This window comes from Podarcis cretensis, assembly GCF_951804945.1.
Source record: "Podarcis cretensis genome assembly, chromosome: 10".
Classification (NCBI taxonomy): Eukaryota; Metazoa; Chordata; class Lepidosauria; order Squamata; family Lacertidae; genus Podarcis; species Podarcis cretensis.
Window position 1 is genome coordinate 70,058,883 of NC_137179.1, and position 18,410 is coordinate 70,077,292.

Genomic DNA, 18,410 nt, shown 5'->3' on the forward strand with positions numbered 1-18,410 from the left:
CACGCTTTGGTTTCCAAATGTTTTGGAAGTTGAACGGACTTCTGGAATGGATACTGTTTGACTTCAAGGTACGACTGTACAACATTTAATTTCCTTCCACCGTAGAAATGGGAAGGGCTGTTTCAGAAAGACGTTGCTTTGCCACTGGATACATGATGATAGAATCACATGCATGATCCAAACAGTTGTTTACAGGAAGCCTAGTCTTGTTGAATTGGTATCGTTGGCTTAGACCATAAGAGGAATTAATGCAGGCGAGTTGTTGAAAGTATATATCCTGTCTCCCTTTGCACTTCCCTGTTCACCCTCAGAAGCCTCTCTGGAAGGTCCGGGATCTCCCTGAACATTGTAGGCTGGGACAGAACTGACTTTTCCTAGCCCCTCCAAGCCCAGCCCCACATTTTCACGGGGACCCATGAGAGGATTTGCCGGGGGAGGGGTTGTAGGTGGCTGTGGGGGAAGAGAAGATAGTTCCGTTTCTTTGTTGTAAAATAAAAAAAAATACAACATACAGTATACAATGGCAGTGAATGAACCCGTCACCAGAAAGGTATATTCACCAGGAAGACCTGTTTAGTTATCTGATACATGGTATGTACAGTACTGGCTAATTGTGATATAGTCCTTACCAAAACCTGCTCCGGTTCCCTATTGTCAGTATATCTAATTACACATATTGCTTCTTGACTAAATTATTGGAAAGGGGTACTAGCGAATTCTGTGAATTCTGTCCGTCGCTTTTAAAAGCTAACTTACACTTGCTTGTGTTTACAAATCTGTGTCTGTCATTGTAAGGTGGGTATTATATCTTGTGTGAGAAGCCATAGAATCGTAAGTTGGCAGTAGCTGTACCTCAGTCTCCCTTAAAGACAAGACAGGGATTACCGTGTTTTTTGCTCTCTAAGACTCACTTTTCCCCTCCTAAAAAGTAAGGGGAAATGTGTGTGCGTCTTATGGAGCGAATGCCGGCTGCACAGCTATCCCAGAAGCCAGAACAGCAAGAGGGACTGCCGCTTTCACTGCGCAGCGATCCCTCTTGCTCTTCTGGCTTCTGAGATTTAGAATATTTTTTTCCTTGTTTTCCTCCTCCAAAAACTAGGTGCGTCTTGTGTGTCTTATAGAGTGAAAAATACGGTAGATTTAAAGTGATTGAGAATATTTTGCATTGATGTGGAGCCTTGCTTTCTAGATAACTGAGAACTGGTGCTGTCTTCCTTCTGTCAGATGAAAGATTTAGAGTTGCTCCAAAGAAGGTTATGACGAATGTTTGATGAATGCTGAGCCATTGTTATTAATTTAATCTGTTTTGTTTGCCATGAGAAGAACCAGTTCTCCCTAATCTTCCTGGGGTTATAGGAGCTACCATTATGGTTGATACGTTTTAGTTAGCATTAGCATTTACCATATTTTTTGCTCTATAAGACTCACTTTTTCCTTCCTAAAAAGTAAGGGGAAATGTGTGTGCGTCTTATGGAGTGAATGCAGGCTGCTATCCCAGAAGCCAGAACAGCAAGAGGGATTGCTGCTTTCACTGCGCAGCGATCCCTCTTGCTGTTCTGGCTTCTGAGATTCAGAATATTTTTTTTCTTGTTTTCCTCCTCCAAAAACTAGGTGCATCTTGTGGTCTGGTGCGTCTTATAGAGCTTATTTAATAGTTAGTTTAGTTTAGGTTTTTGTAACACTTGAGACTCTGATACATTGATTCCTCCCACTTCTACCATCACGTCGTCTTTAATGCTAGCTTGCCTGCCAAATATTCTTAATAATAATTTCTGCTGCAATTGCTCAGTAACTGTATTGTCTTTTAAAAGACCTGCCTTTTGCTGCATAAGTAATTTTTATGCAGGGCTTTTAAAGGCCGTCTTGCGCGACTAACTTGTGGCCAAAGTGAATGCATCTTGCCAGCCATGCATGATGGCCCATCGCTGATTGACAGTTTGTAGGTAGGCAGCGAAAACAGATAGTTAAATCACTTGCTAAGCCGCAGGATGTGGCCAGTGGGTTGTGTTAGGCTTGGCAAGCAGCAGCTTGTGTGTGTGTGTGCTTTGCGTCGTGCCACCTGTTGTTCAGAACTCTTGGAACTTAGGCTTAATATTTATTCAATACACTTATGCAGTGTTTGTGTTTTGCGGGTCTCCAGACACACCACAACAGCAAAGAGTAGCAACATCTTACAAACAGATAGCTTGGTCATCTTTCCGTGTTGAAAACCTTGGGTGGATTCAGAGCAGATCCGCAGCATACATTGGAAGCACACCCAAAACACATTTAAAGCCCATAACTTAGAATCATAGAACCGTAGAGTTGGAAGGGACCATGAGGGTCATCTAGTCCAACCCGCCTGCAGTGTGGGAATTCGTCCAACATGGGGCTCGAACCCACAACCCTGAGATCAAGAGTCTCATACTCTACCTACTGAGCCGTGAATGAAATTGCTTCTGCCAAAGAATCCAGGGAAATGTCGTTGGTTAAGGCTGCTGGGAATTGTAGCTATGAAGGGGAAACTACAGTTCCCAAGATTCTTTGGGGCACGTTGTGTGCTTTAAATGTGCATTGGCTGTGCTTTATATGGATGGGGTAGATTTTCCCTCGGGTGACTTCTTAAAAACTGGCATTTGTGAAGGCTGTAATTCCATGTACGTATTGACCACCTTGTTAAATCCAGTATCCCCAACTTTCTGAAGCTGCTCGGGCAGCCAGAGAAGCAGAGCATAGCTGAAGCTGGGCTTAAGCATGGGGTTAGAGGCTACATTATACTCCTTCCCTTGTTTACAGGGGCCAAGCAAGGAACCTTTAAGAAGACTCTGCCTCTAAATGTGCCAGTACGGTGGTGAAACCATTCCATAGCATCCCCATTAAATTGAAAGTGACTGTGTGGGGGTGTTTGCAGTATGCATCTCAGTATCTTGGTTTTGCCATATACTGTATTTTTCTGTGTATAAGACTAGCCCCCCCCCAAAAAATAATGTCAAAAATTAGGGGGCGTCTTATACACGGATAGTGCCAAGGGTGGACTGGCGATTGGTTGTTGCCCCCAAAAAAGGGGGCATCTTATACATGGGGGCGTCTTATACACGAAAAAATACGGTATGTCACATCTACTACCCTGCCTTTGATAAGTCTTTTAAGACCTCTTGACTGGTCTGTACCTTTTGGGTGTCCTTTGAAAACCCGTGGCAAAGGGGGGGTAGCTTAATTTAAGGTGCTCATTGAAATTCCATCTCTTCCCCTGTTTCACAAAGCATTACGTAGGCTGGTGCTAGGCTTTAAAGTCCCTTGGTGAGATCAGAGCAGTGGCAGCTCAGGACAGATTGGTTGACAACTCGGGTCTATATCAGGACTTCTGATGCTACAGACCTAACACCAGGTAGCTGATTCACTTGCAAGATTATCTTAAGTCCACTCTAGAATCAGTGCACAAAGATCATTGGAATGAAATGGGCAGTGGGTTGGATTTTTTCCTTCCAATGTCCACATGAAGGCTGCCCTTGGCCCATGCCCAAGTTATATTTCAAATTGGTTAAGCAGAGAAAACTGTCTTATCTGGAAATGCCTGGATTCCTTACACCATCACTTGTTCAGTTTCACTCCTGCTGCCCAGGGGAAAGTATCCTAGATTGGTCACCCAATCATCTTGAGGAAGAAATATAAGAAACCCCTCTTTAAAAAAAGGCTGTGTTCACCTCTCTCCCAAAAGCATTGCTGAGCCTGATCAGAAGTTGGTCTTTATTAGCTCTGAAGGGACAAGGATCCAAATTACTGTACCCCAAGTACAGTGTCGGGTTCTATACCTCACAGTTGGTCTAAGCCATGGTTTTTCCGAAGTCACATCTCTAGCTGTTTTGGGACTGCAGTACCCCTCACCCCTGACCACTGGTCCTGCTAGCTAGGGATGGTGGGAGACCCAACAGCTGGAGACCCAAGTTTGGGAAACCCTGGCCTAAGCAGCGATGACAGCTGGATGCGCCCAGTGTTGATCAGTGAGTTAACTGGCAGAAATGTAGCAATATCACATCTGGTTTAAGATTAAGGGATCACTGCAAGTTTACCATTTCAAATGTCTGTTCTGCACAGTACTTTAAGAGTTAGAGTTAACTAGCGGTAGTAAGAACAGAATGATAAAGGATCAATGGGGGTTCCTATGCAATTCCTTTCTTTTCAGGCTGAGAGGGGGAGAGTTGGAATCATGCAGCTAGCTATGATTCTGATAGCCTTCCAAATTGCAATTACCCTGTTAGTTATTGGACAAGGTGCAGTGCTAGTTTGAGAGGTAGGAAAACGCAACATCCTGCCTTCCTTGAGGGCAGATATCTGGATCCTACAAATCAAATGAAGTAATGCTGTACTACAAATTTAATGTCTGGATGGGCTCATAATAACACTTGCGTTGCTGCCCTGTGATGCATTTGTGGAAAGTAACTGTTGGAGATTTGGCATTTTGATTGCAATGCTACACTTAGTAGAAAGTGCTGGAAGGAAGAAAATACTGTTTTAAAATCAGAATAGCATAATTAGGGCTGGTTTATGTGGCTCGTAAACATGGGAAGAACATTCCTTATTTCATCCATTTTACTTCACACTTAAGTGCATTATCATATAACCATTTCTGTAACAGATTAACATTATGTTATGAGAGAGGTTGTCTATTTTTGCTGTGAAAACTAGTTGTAAGGGCAGGTTGTTTCGGCTTTAAAGAAACTTAAAATTTAATTCCTTAGATTAGGTCAGAGATGTGGTGTGTGATGAACATGTGTGGGATGCACACAATTATAATTTCTGGCTCTGATAAAAAAAAGTTTGGTGTTCATTAATATAGTTTGATATATCAGAAGAGAGCCATCTGGAAAGATTTAAAAACCTTAATGTCACGCAAGTTATGTCAAGCCAATAAACTCTTGGTGGCAGAAAGCTTAAAAACAAAGCTTTATATATTTACAGCAACTCAAATATATATATATATGTTTAAAAGTGTACACCTTTTAAGGCTATTTTTATATAAAATATTTACGTAGATGTATATTGGAGGACAGCATATTGACAAAATATTTCCATGGTATTACTCTTAACAAACTGCCATGCAACACACACCTTGACTAATGAAGAAATAGAATATACAGGCCTTATCTATTTAGCACATGTCAAACATTTACAGTCTACCCAATTCTATCGTCCATTTTTTTTTAAAAAAAGATCCTTATTTTGGCAGTATTTACTTCAGCTTCTTCTTAACATTTCCTATTAAATTATTCAGTGAATATTGAAATCTAATCTGTGACAACCTGAGGTACTAAGCATTTTTGTCTTACTTCATGGTCTTCAAAAGTAATTGTCTTGTTCCTCTTAGGCTCTATCCACGAGTTGTGTATAACAGCATTATTTGGAATGGGGTCAGCTTCCACTATTGAAACAACGCGCTTTTTCATTTTGCTTTTCAGAACTTTCTGAAATTTCTGCCTAGTGAATGCGTATAGTAGAGGGTGGAAAATGGTAGTTCCGTATGCCATGACTAGAAAACATAACCTCAGTTTTACCAAAAGGTCACTTGGGCCCAAACATAAAATGGTCGTGTTTAAAACTGTAATTGGCGTCCAGCAGAGAAGAAAAGTTGAAATGATCAACAGTGACATCCTGAAGACTCTCTTCTGTCTTTCCCGCCTTTCGCGATGTCTCTTTACAGCCCTCCGTAGGGCAATTATAACAGAAACGGAAGTCCTCACGCCAAAGACGACGTTTCTCCCTCCGCTGCTTTGGGATACTTCAGTAGTTTCGTGTTGTGTGGACAAAGAGATGGTTTTTTTCTTCCTTGCTTTTTTCTTTTGTGCCGTGGAGAATCTTGTGCCTATTCGGATATTGAGTGCCTGGAGGATTTTGCTGTACGTAATTAACATTACTATAACGGTGAAAAAAAATATAGGAATCTGCACTAGAAGGTGGTAGTACATTCCCAGCTCTGTGTAGTATTCATTTGTGCTGACGCACAAGAGCGTCTTATTTTCCCAAGTATTGGCACTTTGAAGACTGAAGAAATTCACTTCGATGAATGGAATTAAGAAGGCGAAGAAAGAGACAATCCATATCGATGTCATGAGCGTCACAGCCCTTCCCATGGTCAAAATCCGATTTGCAGGCTTCACAGAGATATCGTATCGGTCCAAAGTGATAGCAAAGACGTTGATTGCGGTGGAAACACTTGCGAAGGAGACACAAGCCTCGTGGAAGCAGCAGATCAGTGCTGTGTTGCTCTCCAGAGAAAGCAGAAGAATAACTATAGTTAGAGGAATACATCCCACACAAATTATTACATCAAGGACGTGCAGGTTCATTGTAATAATGTTACTGACCGAGTTGATTAAGTTGGATTTCATGCAGTAAAGTACCAGTACGGTGAGGTTGCTGCCAAGTCCCAATACAATTTCTAGCATCAGAAATCCAGTAAGAGAAACTTGAAAGCTTAATGGATAAGACAGTGGTTGGTACATATTTGTGTTGATGTCGTCAATGGCATCTCGAACTGTAATGTTGGATTCAGACTGCATGTTGACTTCTAGAATGGAAGAGAAACACATTCTTTTGTTGGAAGTTTGTTTTCCCCTATAAGATGAGAGAGAACATATAAAGCTGTTTGGTTTTTGGATGCTTGTCATAATTTACACGTCTACAGAAAAGCAGGTTTTGGTTTTTATTAGCTTTTAATTAACACACGGTGACTTTGGAATTGTACTTAGCTTGCAGGAATTGAAGGCAGTAAAAAAAAGAATTTTTTTTTAAACAAGGCTGTAACATTTGCAATGCAAACTGCACGCATAGCTTTGACCTTTGTACTTGTTGGAAACTAAGCCGTATTATTTTATATGAAGCTTTTGTGGGGAAAGGGAGGTGGCTATATTTCAGAGAAACATGCATTTTGCATTTCTTCCTCTGGATGATATCTCTACCCTGAAACATTTCTTTAGATTACAGTCATGTTATTGGAATGGTGTACTGCTATCTCCTTGGAAGTGTCTTGTATCGAGTGATTGTTTTTGATGTATCAATACGTGTAAAATGTTGTGGGTGCATATAAATTGATTATGCAGTTATAAGTGAATGTTTGTACATATGCGCAAAGATTTGCAAATGTATGTAGTCTCTTGCACTGGTTTCATAAACTATTGATACATATTTTTTATGTACCCAGCATGTTCTATGCAAGGAAATTCAAGCTGCTAGCAGCGAGAGTGGCTTCATAGTGTTGAGTTGTTGAGCTGCATGAAGCAGGAGAATTTAATCACAACATCTTTGTCATCTTGTTAGACAAGAATACATATTTTGTCATGGTGGGGTTACGTAGGCAGGCTTAAGTGGGTGGTGCATTTGTGTGTGTTTTCTGCACAAAATACTGTAAAAGTCGTCTTCCATCCCATGTTGAAGATTTACGGTTTACTGAAATAGCATTAATTGTAGCAATATGACTTCTGCTATGACCACACCCTGGGTAGTTTATGATTCCAGTGTCACATATTTAATAATAATACTTTTAGATGCTTGCTAATTGACTGCTTCTGAAAGGTGAACCACTTTCTGTGCTTTAGGCCTTCTGACAGTGCTATTTACTCAAATGTAAGTCCCATTGTGGTCACTGGGGCTTACTCCTAGGTAAACCTGCATAGAGTTGCTGCGCAAGATATTTCGGCAAAAACCTATTTGTCTTGGTTGTTTCATATCCGTATTTACACCCTTGTAAAATAAACATTTTAGAAATAAAATGACAGTTATTAATCCTTTCACTCGGAAATTTCAATAATAGGTTGGGGTTTTGGTTAATTATTAGCTGGCATATTTATTGAAGAAGGGCAATGATTTTTATACTATAAGAGTTTTGGTTAGGAAATAAAGCAGAAAACCCTTTAAAAAATACTAGCTGTTACTCTATCACCAGATGCAAGTTTTGAATGACTTAGATGGCAATTTCTTCTGTTTATGAGGTCTTAGCCATAGGGACATGTTTACAGCTATTCTAAATGTATTGTAAATTATATACCCTTTGCAGTGGTTAACAAAAAACTCAGAAAGATTAGAGGTAGTTAAGCACACTGTATAACCTAGCCTGTTTTACTAGGCTAAGCTGCAGGAACATGCAAACTGAAATCTTACAAAAATGGAAAAATTCCCCATGTGCCAACTTTTAGACAGACAGATTAAACATTAGGTCTTTGTTGCACCAGTCAGTTAGATAGATGTTCATTTAAATAAAAGCAGAGATGTCAAGATGGGAAGGTAATTAAAATGAAACGCATACCCAGAGCTGTGCTCTTTTCTTCTGCAAATGTTAAACAGAGGTTGGGTGCATGCAACATCTGACCTACCTGTTTTCTGTTGCCTCAGGGGCCTTTCAGCTCACTATAGCAGCTTCTCATAAATTCATACATGGTGTCACTGACAGATTTTGACATGCGTTTTCACCTGGCAACAGAAAGATGGCTGCGATCTGTTTCCAGCCTTGCAGAATATTTTAGTTTTTCTTTTTGTTTTCAGCACATCAGCAGCAGATGAAAAAAGAAAGCACAATTGAACAAAAAGGCTTAATTATAGGTTCCTAGAGACCAGAGCCTGGTGTATATGAGTTGTCTCTCCCTTTTAAAAGCCACTGGTGGACAGCAACTCTTTTGTGAGTGATTCATAATTTCTAGCCTCTTCTCCATTGTTTGGCACCACTTTTTAATTTCATTTCTAAAAATGTAAGCTGCAGAATAGAAATTAACACTGGACTTAAAAAATGCCCTTTTGTTAGAGTTGTACAATGGCTTGTGTGGTACTTTTGTTCGTTAGTGTGGAGTCCTGGGTTTCCCACAAAAATTGCTGTGTGTTGCATTAATCCAGTTCCTGTGTGCTCATTTGCAGCTACTATAACTCGGGTCATAAACTACATCAGCTGGTTAGGATAGTTCCCTTAAACTTTAGTCACTGTACTAAGTGCTACAAATGGCGTTTTATTGTTGTATATGACATACTTGGAGCCAAATTTTAGCATGCTGGTATTTATATAGATATTCCTTCAGGGAAAATTTGTGTTACTGTTTCTTCATTCATCAGCCAAATCCACAATTCTGGTTTTATGTTATAAATCCATTTGCAAGAGATGCTCACCATTTTGCTTCAGCAATAAGCCACTGAATTAATCTTCTCTCCTTGAGTATTTGAGCAGGTGCCTTTGTTACTCCTCTGTGTCCATATATGCATCACACGCCATTTGAGGGGGAATGTAGATCCATAACTTTCTTGTAAATCCTTGGGTTTAAAAACATATATTATAATAAGCAAATCCCGATAGCTATTGTGAAGATCTGCGGGCGACTGTGTTTTTCTTGTTGTCGGTAATAAAACCGAATCAGATTATATGCTCCCTTGAAAAGGAAGATGAAACATGATAAAAGCAGAGATTCTATAATAATTTAAATACAATTATGATTGACTACATGCTTCTAGTATCATCTGATTGCACACCATGAAAGATGGCTTCTGTCAGACAGTGTGAAATTGTTTTCTGTAGGAGTATATAACATTAACAAAATTATTTAAGTACTTCCGAATATGATAGTTCTCTTCTGTTCTTCCCTATCCTGAAATACCTTTCCATTTGGATCCATTTAGACTGGATATATTTTAAGATTACATTAAAGCCAAGGATACAGTAGTAGGGGAAGAATGTTTCTACAATTAAAAAAAACAGTAATTCATAAGTACTGTGGAATGCAGCTTTAACAATAGACTAGTTTACATACTAATGTATTGGCTTCATGTGACCATGTAAAAGTCTCCACTGCTTCTTAGGAATTATAAGTAGCATTTTTATTTCCTTACTTTGTGTAAGATTATTTGCATTACGCTTCTTCAGACATACCTTCAGTAGCAAAGCATTTAACAGAAACACACACACATGCACACACACACACAATTTCCCCATAGGCAACCTGGGATTAGTCATAAAACCCATCCCCCACAAAAAAAGCATTTATGATCCTTTATGGGATATTTGAATTTGTTAGTGACATATGTGGCTGCCTAATATATTTTTTTTAAATGGCCTTGACGGAAGAAAGCATTTTAACTGCATTAAGAACTATTTAGCAGCCGAAACCTAAGCTGTGCCATCCCTTAAAGAGGTACAGACACTGTAATCTTCCAGATCGCATGAATTTACAGGCAAAACACTGTTTAAGGATTTCATCCTTTTAAATGGAAGAAAGCATATTTGAATGCTGTGCGTCCTCAAAAATAAAAGCAGGAAGCCAAATCAGAATTTTAAGCTGAACCTGTCATCTCTTTCCCCTTCACAAACATTGTTTCTTAGCTACTGCTGAGGCTCTGTATTGTAAAAAGGAATGTGCCCTTACCTCTATTGAGGATGCAATAAATTCCCGAAGCTGGTGGAACAGTTCCAGTTTGGAGGGATTCATAGTTTGCTTGTTTTTGGGTTGTTGTTGTTTTTCACTTGTTAGCAGAGTACAGGGGGAAGAGGGTGAAAAGCATCTCTCCGAAAAAGGACCTTAATGAAAATTTGCGCTTGTGCTGTGCCATTGTTTCCGCGCTGTTTGTTCACATGCACACAGCATGCAGTGCTGCTTTCAGAGCCTGCTGCAGTCTCCCGCTTCCCACCGTAGAATCAATAAGCATCTGAAAATGCATAATGAAAGTAATTTAACATACTGAAGGCTTCTTGTCTCCAGAGGCAGCGCAGGCTCAGCCGTTCGGAAGAGGAGCAGCTTTGGCTGCTTAGGAAAGCTTGTTCCGGGCAGAATGACAGCCTACCTTGTCGCTTTTCTTCACTGCAGAGAGATGCAGTGCATTCACTAATTTTGATTGGTCAGTGATGTTCGGCTTAAACTGTGCTTCATGCATATGGGAGTGAATTTTCTTTTTCTCTTTTTAGAGGAAGCTTCTGTTTAAAGGGCTATTTTTTAAAGTGATGCATTGAATATATTAAAGAATAATAGTTTTAGTATCCCCATTTTGCACAGTGTGTGTGTGTGTGTGTGTGGTGCAGAATAGTGGATGTGCTACATGAGACCACACAAGTAGGGGAAAGCAGGTATATATCATATTGCATATATTATATTTAGACGAATGTGTTGTTTGCACATGCTGTTCCTTTAGGGTCTGCTTTACATCTACCTCTCTGGTGCAAATCCATTCTCTTCAGTTAATGGCACTAAATCTTAGCCAATATTGTATATTTATGGGAAGTAGGAACTGAAAAAGTAGAGTTTGGCATGGAATCACTTGGGGTATTTAGGATATTACTAGGAAAAATGAATTTCATTTAGTTTTGATTTTATATAGTCTGTCAACTGTGGTTTCCAGAAGTTCTGGCATATTGCAGTTTGATAGATTTCACTGAGAAATGTATTGAATGTGAAAGCTGTGAATATTGTTCTTATGCATGATTCTGTTAAACTCTATTTTCTTTCGTACATCTTTCTTTTCTATAGTCTTACAGCTTCATGTTCGTTTAACTTAATATTTAATCTTTGCTCAATTATGAGTAGGAACTTGAGTAGTGGTAGCTATATGATGAGCAATTAAATCAGAGTCAGAATGTTCTGTTAGGACCATCTTGAATGAGTCAGGATGTGCTATTAAATCTAGAATGTGGATAAGACACACCTGGAAAATGCCTTTTATTAGGTTTAAGAATAGATTAGTCTAAAATTATGTTCTGTTAGTGGGTATGTAGATGTGGGTTGCAATTCATTGCAGGCATTAAAAAAACCCAGGGACCTGTTATCTGTTAATGGTTGGCTTGGTTCCTTAGGTGTAGGTACTGCAACTGGAAGAACTGCAGAGGCACAGGAATGCTTTCTTTGGATCACAGCTGTAAACTGCTGGAAAAACTGAAAAATGCACAATAGACAGCACATTTGTAAGGAGGCTAGTTTTTAAATTTTTTAAAATAAATACACTGTAAAGAGAAAAGGAGTTGCTAATGGAAGATGTCTATACATACTACAATGTATGTATAATGGAAGATGTCTTTACATACTACAGTGGTAGTTTTCTTTCAAATGGCCATCAAATTGGTGGGGCCAGGTTTTCTTGAACATCCATTTTTTCATGAAGTTGGAAAACTAGTAGTCAGCCAAAACATGTCACTGCCACATCTCTTGTCCCACCCCCAGCTACGATTGGGACATACGGCACAAATAGAGTAGGATAAGTGGCCATCCCAGATTTTGGCTTCCTGTCCAAGCTTTTGCCAGTATGTTGTTGTACTTGGCCGCCGGAGCAGACCTCTTGCTGCTTCTGAGAACCTCCAAAGCCCTAGTATGATCGCAAGGGTGAGTCCCTTCCCCTTATAAATAGGAAGCCTCCTAGGAGTCTTGTGAATTAAGATCTTTAGACATTGGCAATAGTGCATCTTGGCAGGTTTACCCAGTAAGTTACACTTGCAGAGGTCTTGAAAGTGGGGGTGTTATTCATTGTACATGCACTATCAACATAAACACAATTAACATTTCAGTGGGGACTGGCTCAGCAACAATGCATATCTATTAACACCAATGGGGATAACCTAGTAACAATGTACGTACATTTCTAATGTTTGAAGGGATTAGCTAAATAATTCTCACCACAATTAAATCACACACACAAAACATACACACATTCACTAACACCGGATAGGGCCTTTTCCATGATGGCACTCCACTTGTGGAACGTCCTTCTCATGAAGGTGCAGTTGTCTTCCATATTCAGAAGTTTCCAGCTTTCACTCAAAATACATCTTTTGCCCAAGCATTTGGGAAGTGAGTTTGTCGGTTGTGTTTCTGCCGCTTCTGAATCTCTGGTGATGTTTTCGTTTGCTGTACTGTAAGTTGCGGTAATAAATTTTAATTCCGATGTAGGTTGGGCTTTTGTATTGTGCTTTGGGATGAAGGACAATCTAAAAGTCTAATTAAATTAAGAAATTTATTTAAACTAACTAAAAGATGTAAATTCTGTTGTTTATTGCATAAGATCCTTGAATATATACTGAAGTTAGAGAGAACTTTTACATTGCCTTGTTACAATATTTGTGCTTGTTTAGTTTTCCACCTGTGGCCCTTGACTTCACCTGCCAGATTTGCCTCAAATGTTACCTATGAAGGTGTTCTAATTATACTCGTACCTCATATTTATATCAGCAAGCAAAATACTTGAGATAATACAATAAATAATTTCAGTCTTCCTCTACCTAGCCTGTGTCTCTTGTGATTTATCCACCTGATAGTTCAAAGACGGGAAAACGAATTGTCTTATGAGTTTGCTATTCCCTTCATTTTCTTTCTGATCCTCATCAGCATGTATTTCACTGTATTTGCCAGGAGATTTTTCTTTTTTGCTGGAAGTATTTTGTCTAGATTTCTACATTTGACAGGGGTAGTTCTATGGCTTAAAACAATTAAGAAATGTCCATAATCTCATACCTTTTCCCTTTATCGCTTTTAATTTAACAGATATCACTTTGTTTTAATTGTTGGATATAGTGGGATATGTGGTTATATGGACTAGAAACTTAAGTTCATTATATTATTTTCATAATATTCTTGTTACTGTTTACAGAGATCATCATTTGTATTAAGATAAATCTCTCCAACATTAGATGGGTGATGGGAGATCATTTTTGGTTATTGTCTCTTAACCAGCTTGTTCATGAAAGGTGATCGGAAACCTCCCCACAAATTTTGTTTCATCTCTGGCTAAAATGGAGCTAGTCACAGCAGTGGTGTATTTTGGGCTTTAAAATTTCAGCAGCATTCTGTGCGAAGCCAAAATTCAGTGCCTCCCCTGCACCTCTATACTCCCCTTGTTCCATCTTTGTTGTGGTGCCCCCTTGAGGCACCCTCTTGGCTCAGCACTCTGTGCAGTTGAACCTGTCACGTTCCCCTAAATCTGCCTCTGGGCACGGCTAGTCATCTTTCAAGTGCAGTCGCCCATTGAGTGAGGGTCTTGTATTTGGTCAGTGTAGGCCATGGGTAGGCAAACTAAGGCCCGGGGGCCAGATCCGGCCCAATCGCCTTCTAAATCCGGCCTGCGGATGGTCGGGGAATCAGCATGTTTTTACATGAGTAGAATGTGTCCTTTTATTTAAAATCCACCTCTGGGTTATTTGTGGGCCATAGGAATTCGTTCATTATTATTTTTTCAAAATATAGGCAGGCCCCCCCACAAGGTCTGAGGGACAGTGGACCGGCTCCCTGCTGAAAAAGTTTGCTGACCCCTGGTGTAGGCATTACATTGAACTATGGTAGTGTAGTGGACGCTCGGGTTGCGAACGTGATGCGTGCGGGAAGCACGTTCGCAACCCACAGCGCCGCGTCTGCACATGTGCGGGTTGCGATTTGGCGCTTGTGCAAAGTGCACTTTAGTGCTTCTGCGCATGCGCAAGTGCCAGAACCCAGAAATAACCCGTTCCAGTACTTCTGGGTTCGGTACGGTGCGCAGCCCGAAATCGCACAACTTGAAATGTCTGTAACCCAAGGTGTGACTGTAAATAGGTATATCACTACAGTGGTATCTTGGTTTAACGGTTAAGAATGATTTGGATTACAAACTCCACAAAACCAGAAATAGTGTCTTGGTTTGAGAACTTTACCTTGGTCTGAGAATGGAATCCGAACGGTGGAAGGTCACCGGCGGCGGGAGGCCTCATTAGCGAAAGCGCGCCTTGGTTTAAGAACGGTTTTGGTTTAAGAACGGACTTCCAGAATGGATTACGTTCGTAATATGAGGTACCACTGTATATGAACATAAAAATAATCCAACAGGCAAAGCATGAGAACAGCAGTCATCCCCAACAGCTGGAATTCATGGCAATCTGCCCCTGTACTGGGAGGCTCCAGGTAGCCATCCTTACTAATAGCCATTGATTTTCCTCTATGGTTTTGTCTAATCCTCTTTTAAAGTGCCCTTTTCAAAGAAATCTAAGATAAGACCACCACATCATACAGGGGTAAATTGCATAAAGTATATTCTTGGTGAAGTAGTACCTCATTTTGTGTGTCCTAACTCTACTACCAAAACATTTCAGAAGATTACAGTGAGTTCTACTGTTATAACAGAGACATTTCTGTCTTTTTACTTCCATAAATTTCCATGCTATTCATAATTTTTAAAACCTGTGTCATGTCCCACTTCCACTACCTTTTCTAAGCTGAACAGCCCCCCAAATTTTAGTATCGAAGGTGTTCCAGACCCTTGATCGTTTTGTTTCCTTTTCTAGCCCTGCAGTATCCTTTTTGAGATAAGTGACCAGAATTTTACAATATTCCAAGTATAGCTACACCACAGGTTTGTTTTTTTAAGAGCAGGAGGTCACTAGCAGTAATGTTTTCAACCCCAATTTCTCCCTAGTGTAGAATTTGTGTTCTTAAAACTGCTCCTGCACATTGAATTGCAGTTTCACCATGATTCCTAGGGTTGCTTGGCATCTGAATTGGTAGCAACTAACTGTCTGTGTAGATATGTAATATATGAGAAGTTGATTTTTAGAGTCTGGGTTGGCACATAGGCTAGGATAAAAACCCTTTACAGTGGTGCCTTGCAAGACGAAAAGAATCCGTTCCGCGATTCTCTTCGTCTAGCGGTTTTTTCATCTTGCGAAGCAAGCCCATTGACGGCTTAGCGGATTAGCGTTATTAGCGGCTTTTAGCGGCTTAGCGGATAAGCAGATAAGCGGCTTAGCGGCTTAGAAAAAGGGGGGGAAAGGGGAAAAAACCCGCAGGAACTCGCAAGACATTTTTGTCTTGCGAAGCAAGCCCATAGGAAATTCGTTTTGCGAAGCACCTCCAAAACGGAAAACCCTTTCGTCTAGCGAGTTTTCCGTCTTGCGAGGCATTCGTCTTGCGGGGCACCACTGTATGTGATTTTACGCTGTGAACCACCCTGAGATCTACAGGTATAAGGTGGTGTACAAATTTAATTGATAATAATAATAATTTCTATACCCATATACAAACACACACATATTAGTGCTTCTCCTCTTGACTCTGTAATCATTTTCTGGTTCAAAGTAGAGATTTTGTGGTAGGAGGGCAACTTAGCCAGGAAATTTTATGTTATTGAGTAAATCATTCAATAAAGATGAGCTCAATTGTTATGCTGGAAAAGCTGGTGGGGGTGGGGTGGGAAACCACAAGAATCACATGCATTTCAGCAAGTTTCTTCCTCTTGTCAAATTGTCACAGTTCTCCTGTTTTGCTGGTGCTTGACATACTTTATGAATTATACTGATTTTTTCAGTGTAAATTGTAGATGGATTATATGACGATGAGGTGATGTAAAGTGTTATTGAGCATTGTTCTTGAAAGAATACTCCCCCCTGAGTAAATTTGTGACCTCTCATGCAACACATAAACATTTTAGATGCATGCTATTTTACATATAATAGCCACTAGGCTATTAGTATGCATATATTTGTAGAGAGGAAGGGTGTAGTCCATGTTCCCTGTACAGTCTTATATTGAATGTTGTTCTGCTATTATTAATCACTACTGTTCTAGAAAACAGGACTCATGCAACATTGTGCTTGGGCCTTCTAGTAAACAATGTTCTCTGTGCAGAGTGCTTTTGACCTTGTGTTAAGGGCTCTACAGACTCTCCCAACAACTGTAATCTAATTAGTGTGGGTTTTCTATTAATGGTTATGAAACCAATTGGAGTGTTGGGTGGGTGCTTCAGAAATCTAAATAAAAATAAAAACAGAGCTGAAATAGTCTATTACCATGTGGTTACATGAATAGGATCCTTCACCTTACATATCAGGAAGCTTGGTGGCTGTAGTTTTGCATATTAACCACAGTCTTAAACCTCTCGAACTTTAGGTGGATTGGGGACACGGTGGTACGAAACATTTGTGTTTAGTACATGTTAAGCATGGCTATTCGTGCTGTATAAAACTGGTGCTGGCTCTAACATTATTACCCACGTGTCAGTTTTCAGAGCTCAAAAAAGTAATGATCACTTTCATTACAATATTCCCAAGTAATGTGCATTTGGGAATATGGTGCATTTGCAACACACACACATTTTATTGGTGAAAATTCAATGATAGGTGCTTGCAACGGATTTCCCAGAGGCAGTGGCAGAAGAGGTTGTTGTTGTTTAGTCGTTTAGTCATGTCCAACTCTTCGTGACCCCATGGACCAGAGCACGCCAGGTGCACCTGTCTTCCACTGCCTCCCGCAGTTTGATCAAACTCATGCTGGTAGCTTCAAGAACACTGTCCAGCCATCTCGTCCTCTGTCATCCCCTTCTCCTTGTGCCCTCCATCTTTCCCAACACCAGAGTCTTTTCCAGGGAGTCTTCTCTTCTCATGAGGTGGCCAAAGTATCAGAGCCTCAGCTTCGGGATTTGTCCTTCCAGTGCGCACTCAGGGCTGATTTCCTTAAGAATGGATAGGTTTGATCTTCTTGCAGCCCATGGGACTCTCAAGAGTCTCCTCCAGCACCATAATTCAAAAGCATCAATTCTTTGGTGACCAGCCTTCTTTATGGTCCAGCTCTCACTTCCATACATCACTACTGGGAAAAGCATAGCTTTAACTGTATGGACCTTTGTTTGCAAGGTGATGTCTCTGCATTTTAAGATGCTGTCTAGGTTTGTCATTGTGTCATTGTTTTTCTCCCAGGAAGCAATGACAAACCTAGACAGCGTCTTAAAAAGCATCTTAAGAATTGGGCTCATTATACTATTTCGGAAAAAAAATAACTCCCGCACCCACCACCCACCCCTTCCTACGCCACTGGTAGCTAGGTGAAGCAGGGGACACTGGGTGCCACACCGTGGGGACTGCAGTGTGCCTGAGCCGCACATCTCTCCTGAGGGGGAGGCGGCGGGCGGGCTGCCTACAAGCAGTGCGGGGCTTGCTTCTGCCCACTGCCTCAGCCACCCTACATCTGAGGGGGAGGCTGCAGAGATGCTCCAAGCAGCATGCCCTGCCTTGGCTCGCCCTGTCCCCCGCTGCAGGACGCGTGGGCCGCACTGGGCACCCAAGCAGCTAGCTACGCCGCTGGAAGCAGCTAAGGAAGAAGAAAGTGGAAAGAGCCTGACAGAGAGAGCTGCAGGCAAAGAAAAAGCTGGAATGAATATGGAATTGAGCCTCCGCTTGTCACCCTGTCTGCCTTCCTCCTTCTTTCCTCCTCCTTTCCACAGCGGAGAGAACCTTCCTCTTTCTGGCCCCACCACTTCCCACTCGTCTTGCAACATAGGGAGTTCCTCTGCGTGGGGCTTCCCCTGCTTTTAGCAGGCAGCTTTGGGCTATGCATGGTTTTGCATATGCGCACTGCCTCTGGAATGTGGCCCTCATATGAGATGCCATCGCACTGCATGTCATTTGGTTTCTTCTAGGAATGAAAGTATTTTGATAGAAACCTAGAGTTTCTCCACTGAAAAACGTC

The 18,410-nt window shown here is 40.8% G+C and overlaps 2 protein-coding genes across 9 annotated transcripts in view; one reads left to right on the plus strand and one right to left on the minus strand.

Annotated features, from left to right (window-relative positions):
* Nucleotides 1-18,410, plus strand: part of COG5 (component of oligomeric golgi complex 5) — a 177,374-nt gene that overhangs the window by 31,832 nt on the left and 127,132 nt on the right. The window lies entirely within an intron of this gene.
* Nucleotides 4,905-10,995, minus strand: GPR22 (G protein-coupled receptor 22). Of its 6 annotated transcripts, XM_079993700.1 has the most exons (4): nucleotides 10,374-10,994; nucleotides 9,127-9,383; nucleotides 8,346-8,500; nucleotides 4,905-6,591 (listed from the first exon to the last, which is right to left on the minus strand). In XM_079993700.1, exon 4 carries the CDS (start codon nucleotides 6,564-6,566, stop codon nucleotides 5,265-5,267), a length of 1,302 nt encoding a protein of 433 aa, XP_079849826.1. In that variant the 5' UTR covers nucleotides 6,567-6,591; nucleotides 8,346-8,500; nucleotides 9,127-9,383; nucleotides 10,374-10,994; the 3' UTR covers nucleotides 4,905-5,264. The 6 variants fall into 6 exon arrangements, with proteins under 6 accessions (XP_079849826.1, XP_079849829.1, XP_079849827.1 ...); XM_079993703.1 differs by lacking the exon at nucleotides 8,346-8,500 and having other exon boundaries at nucleotides 4,905-6,544; nucleotides 10,374-10,995; XM_079993701.1 differs by lacking the exon at nucleotides 8,346-8,500 and having other exon boundaries at nucleotides 10,374-10,995.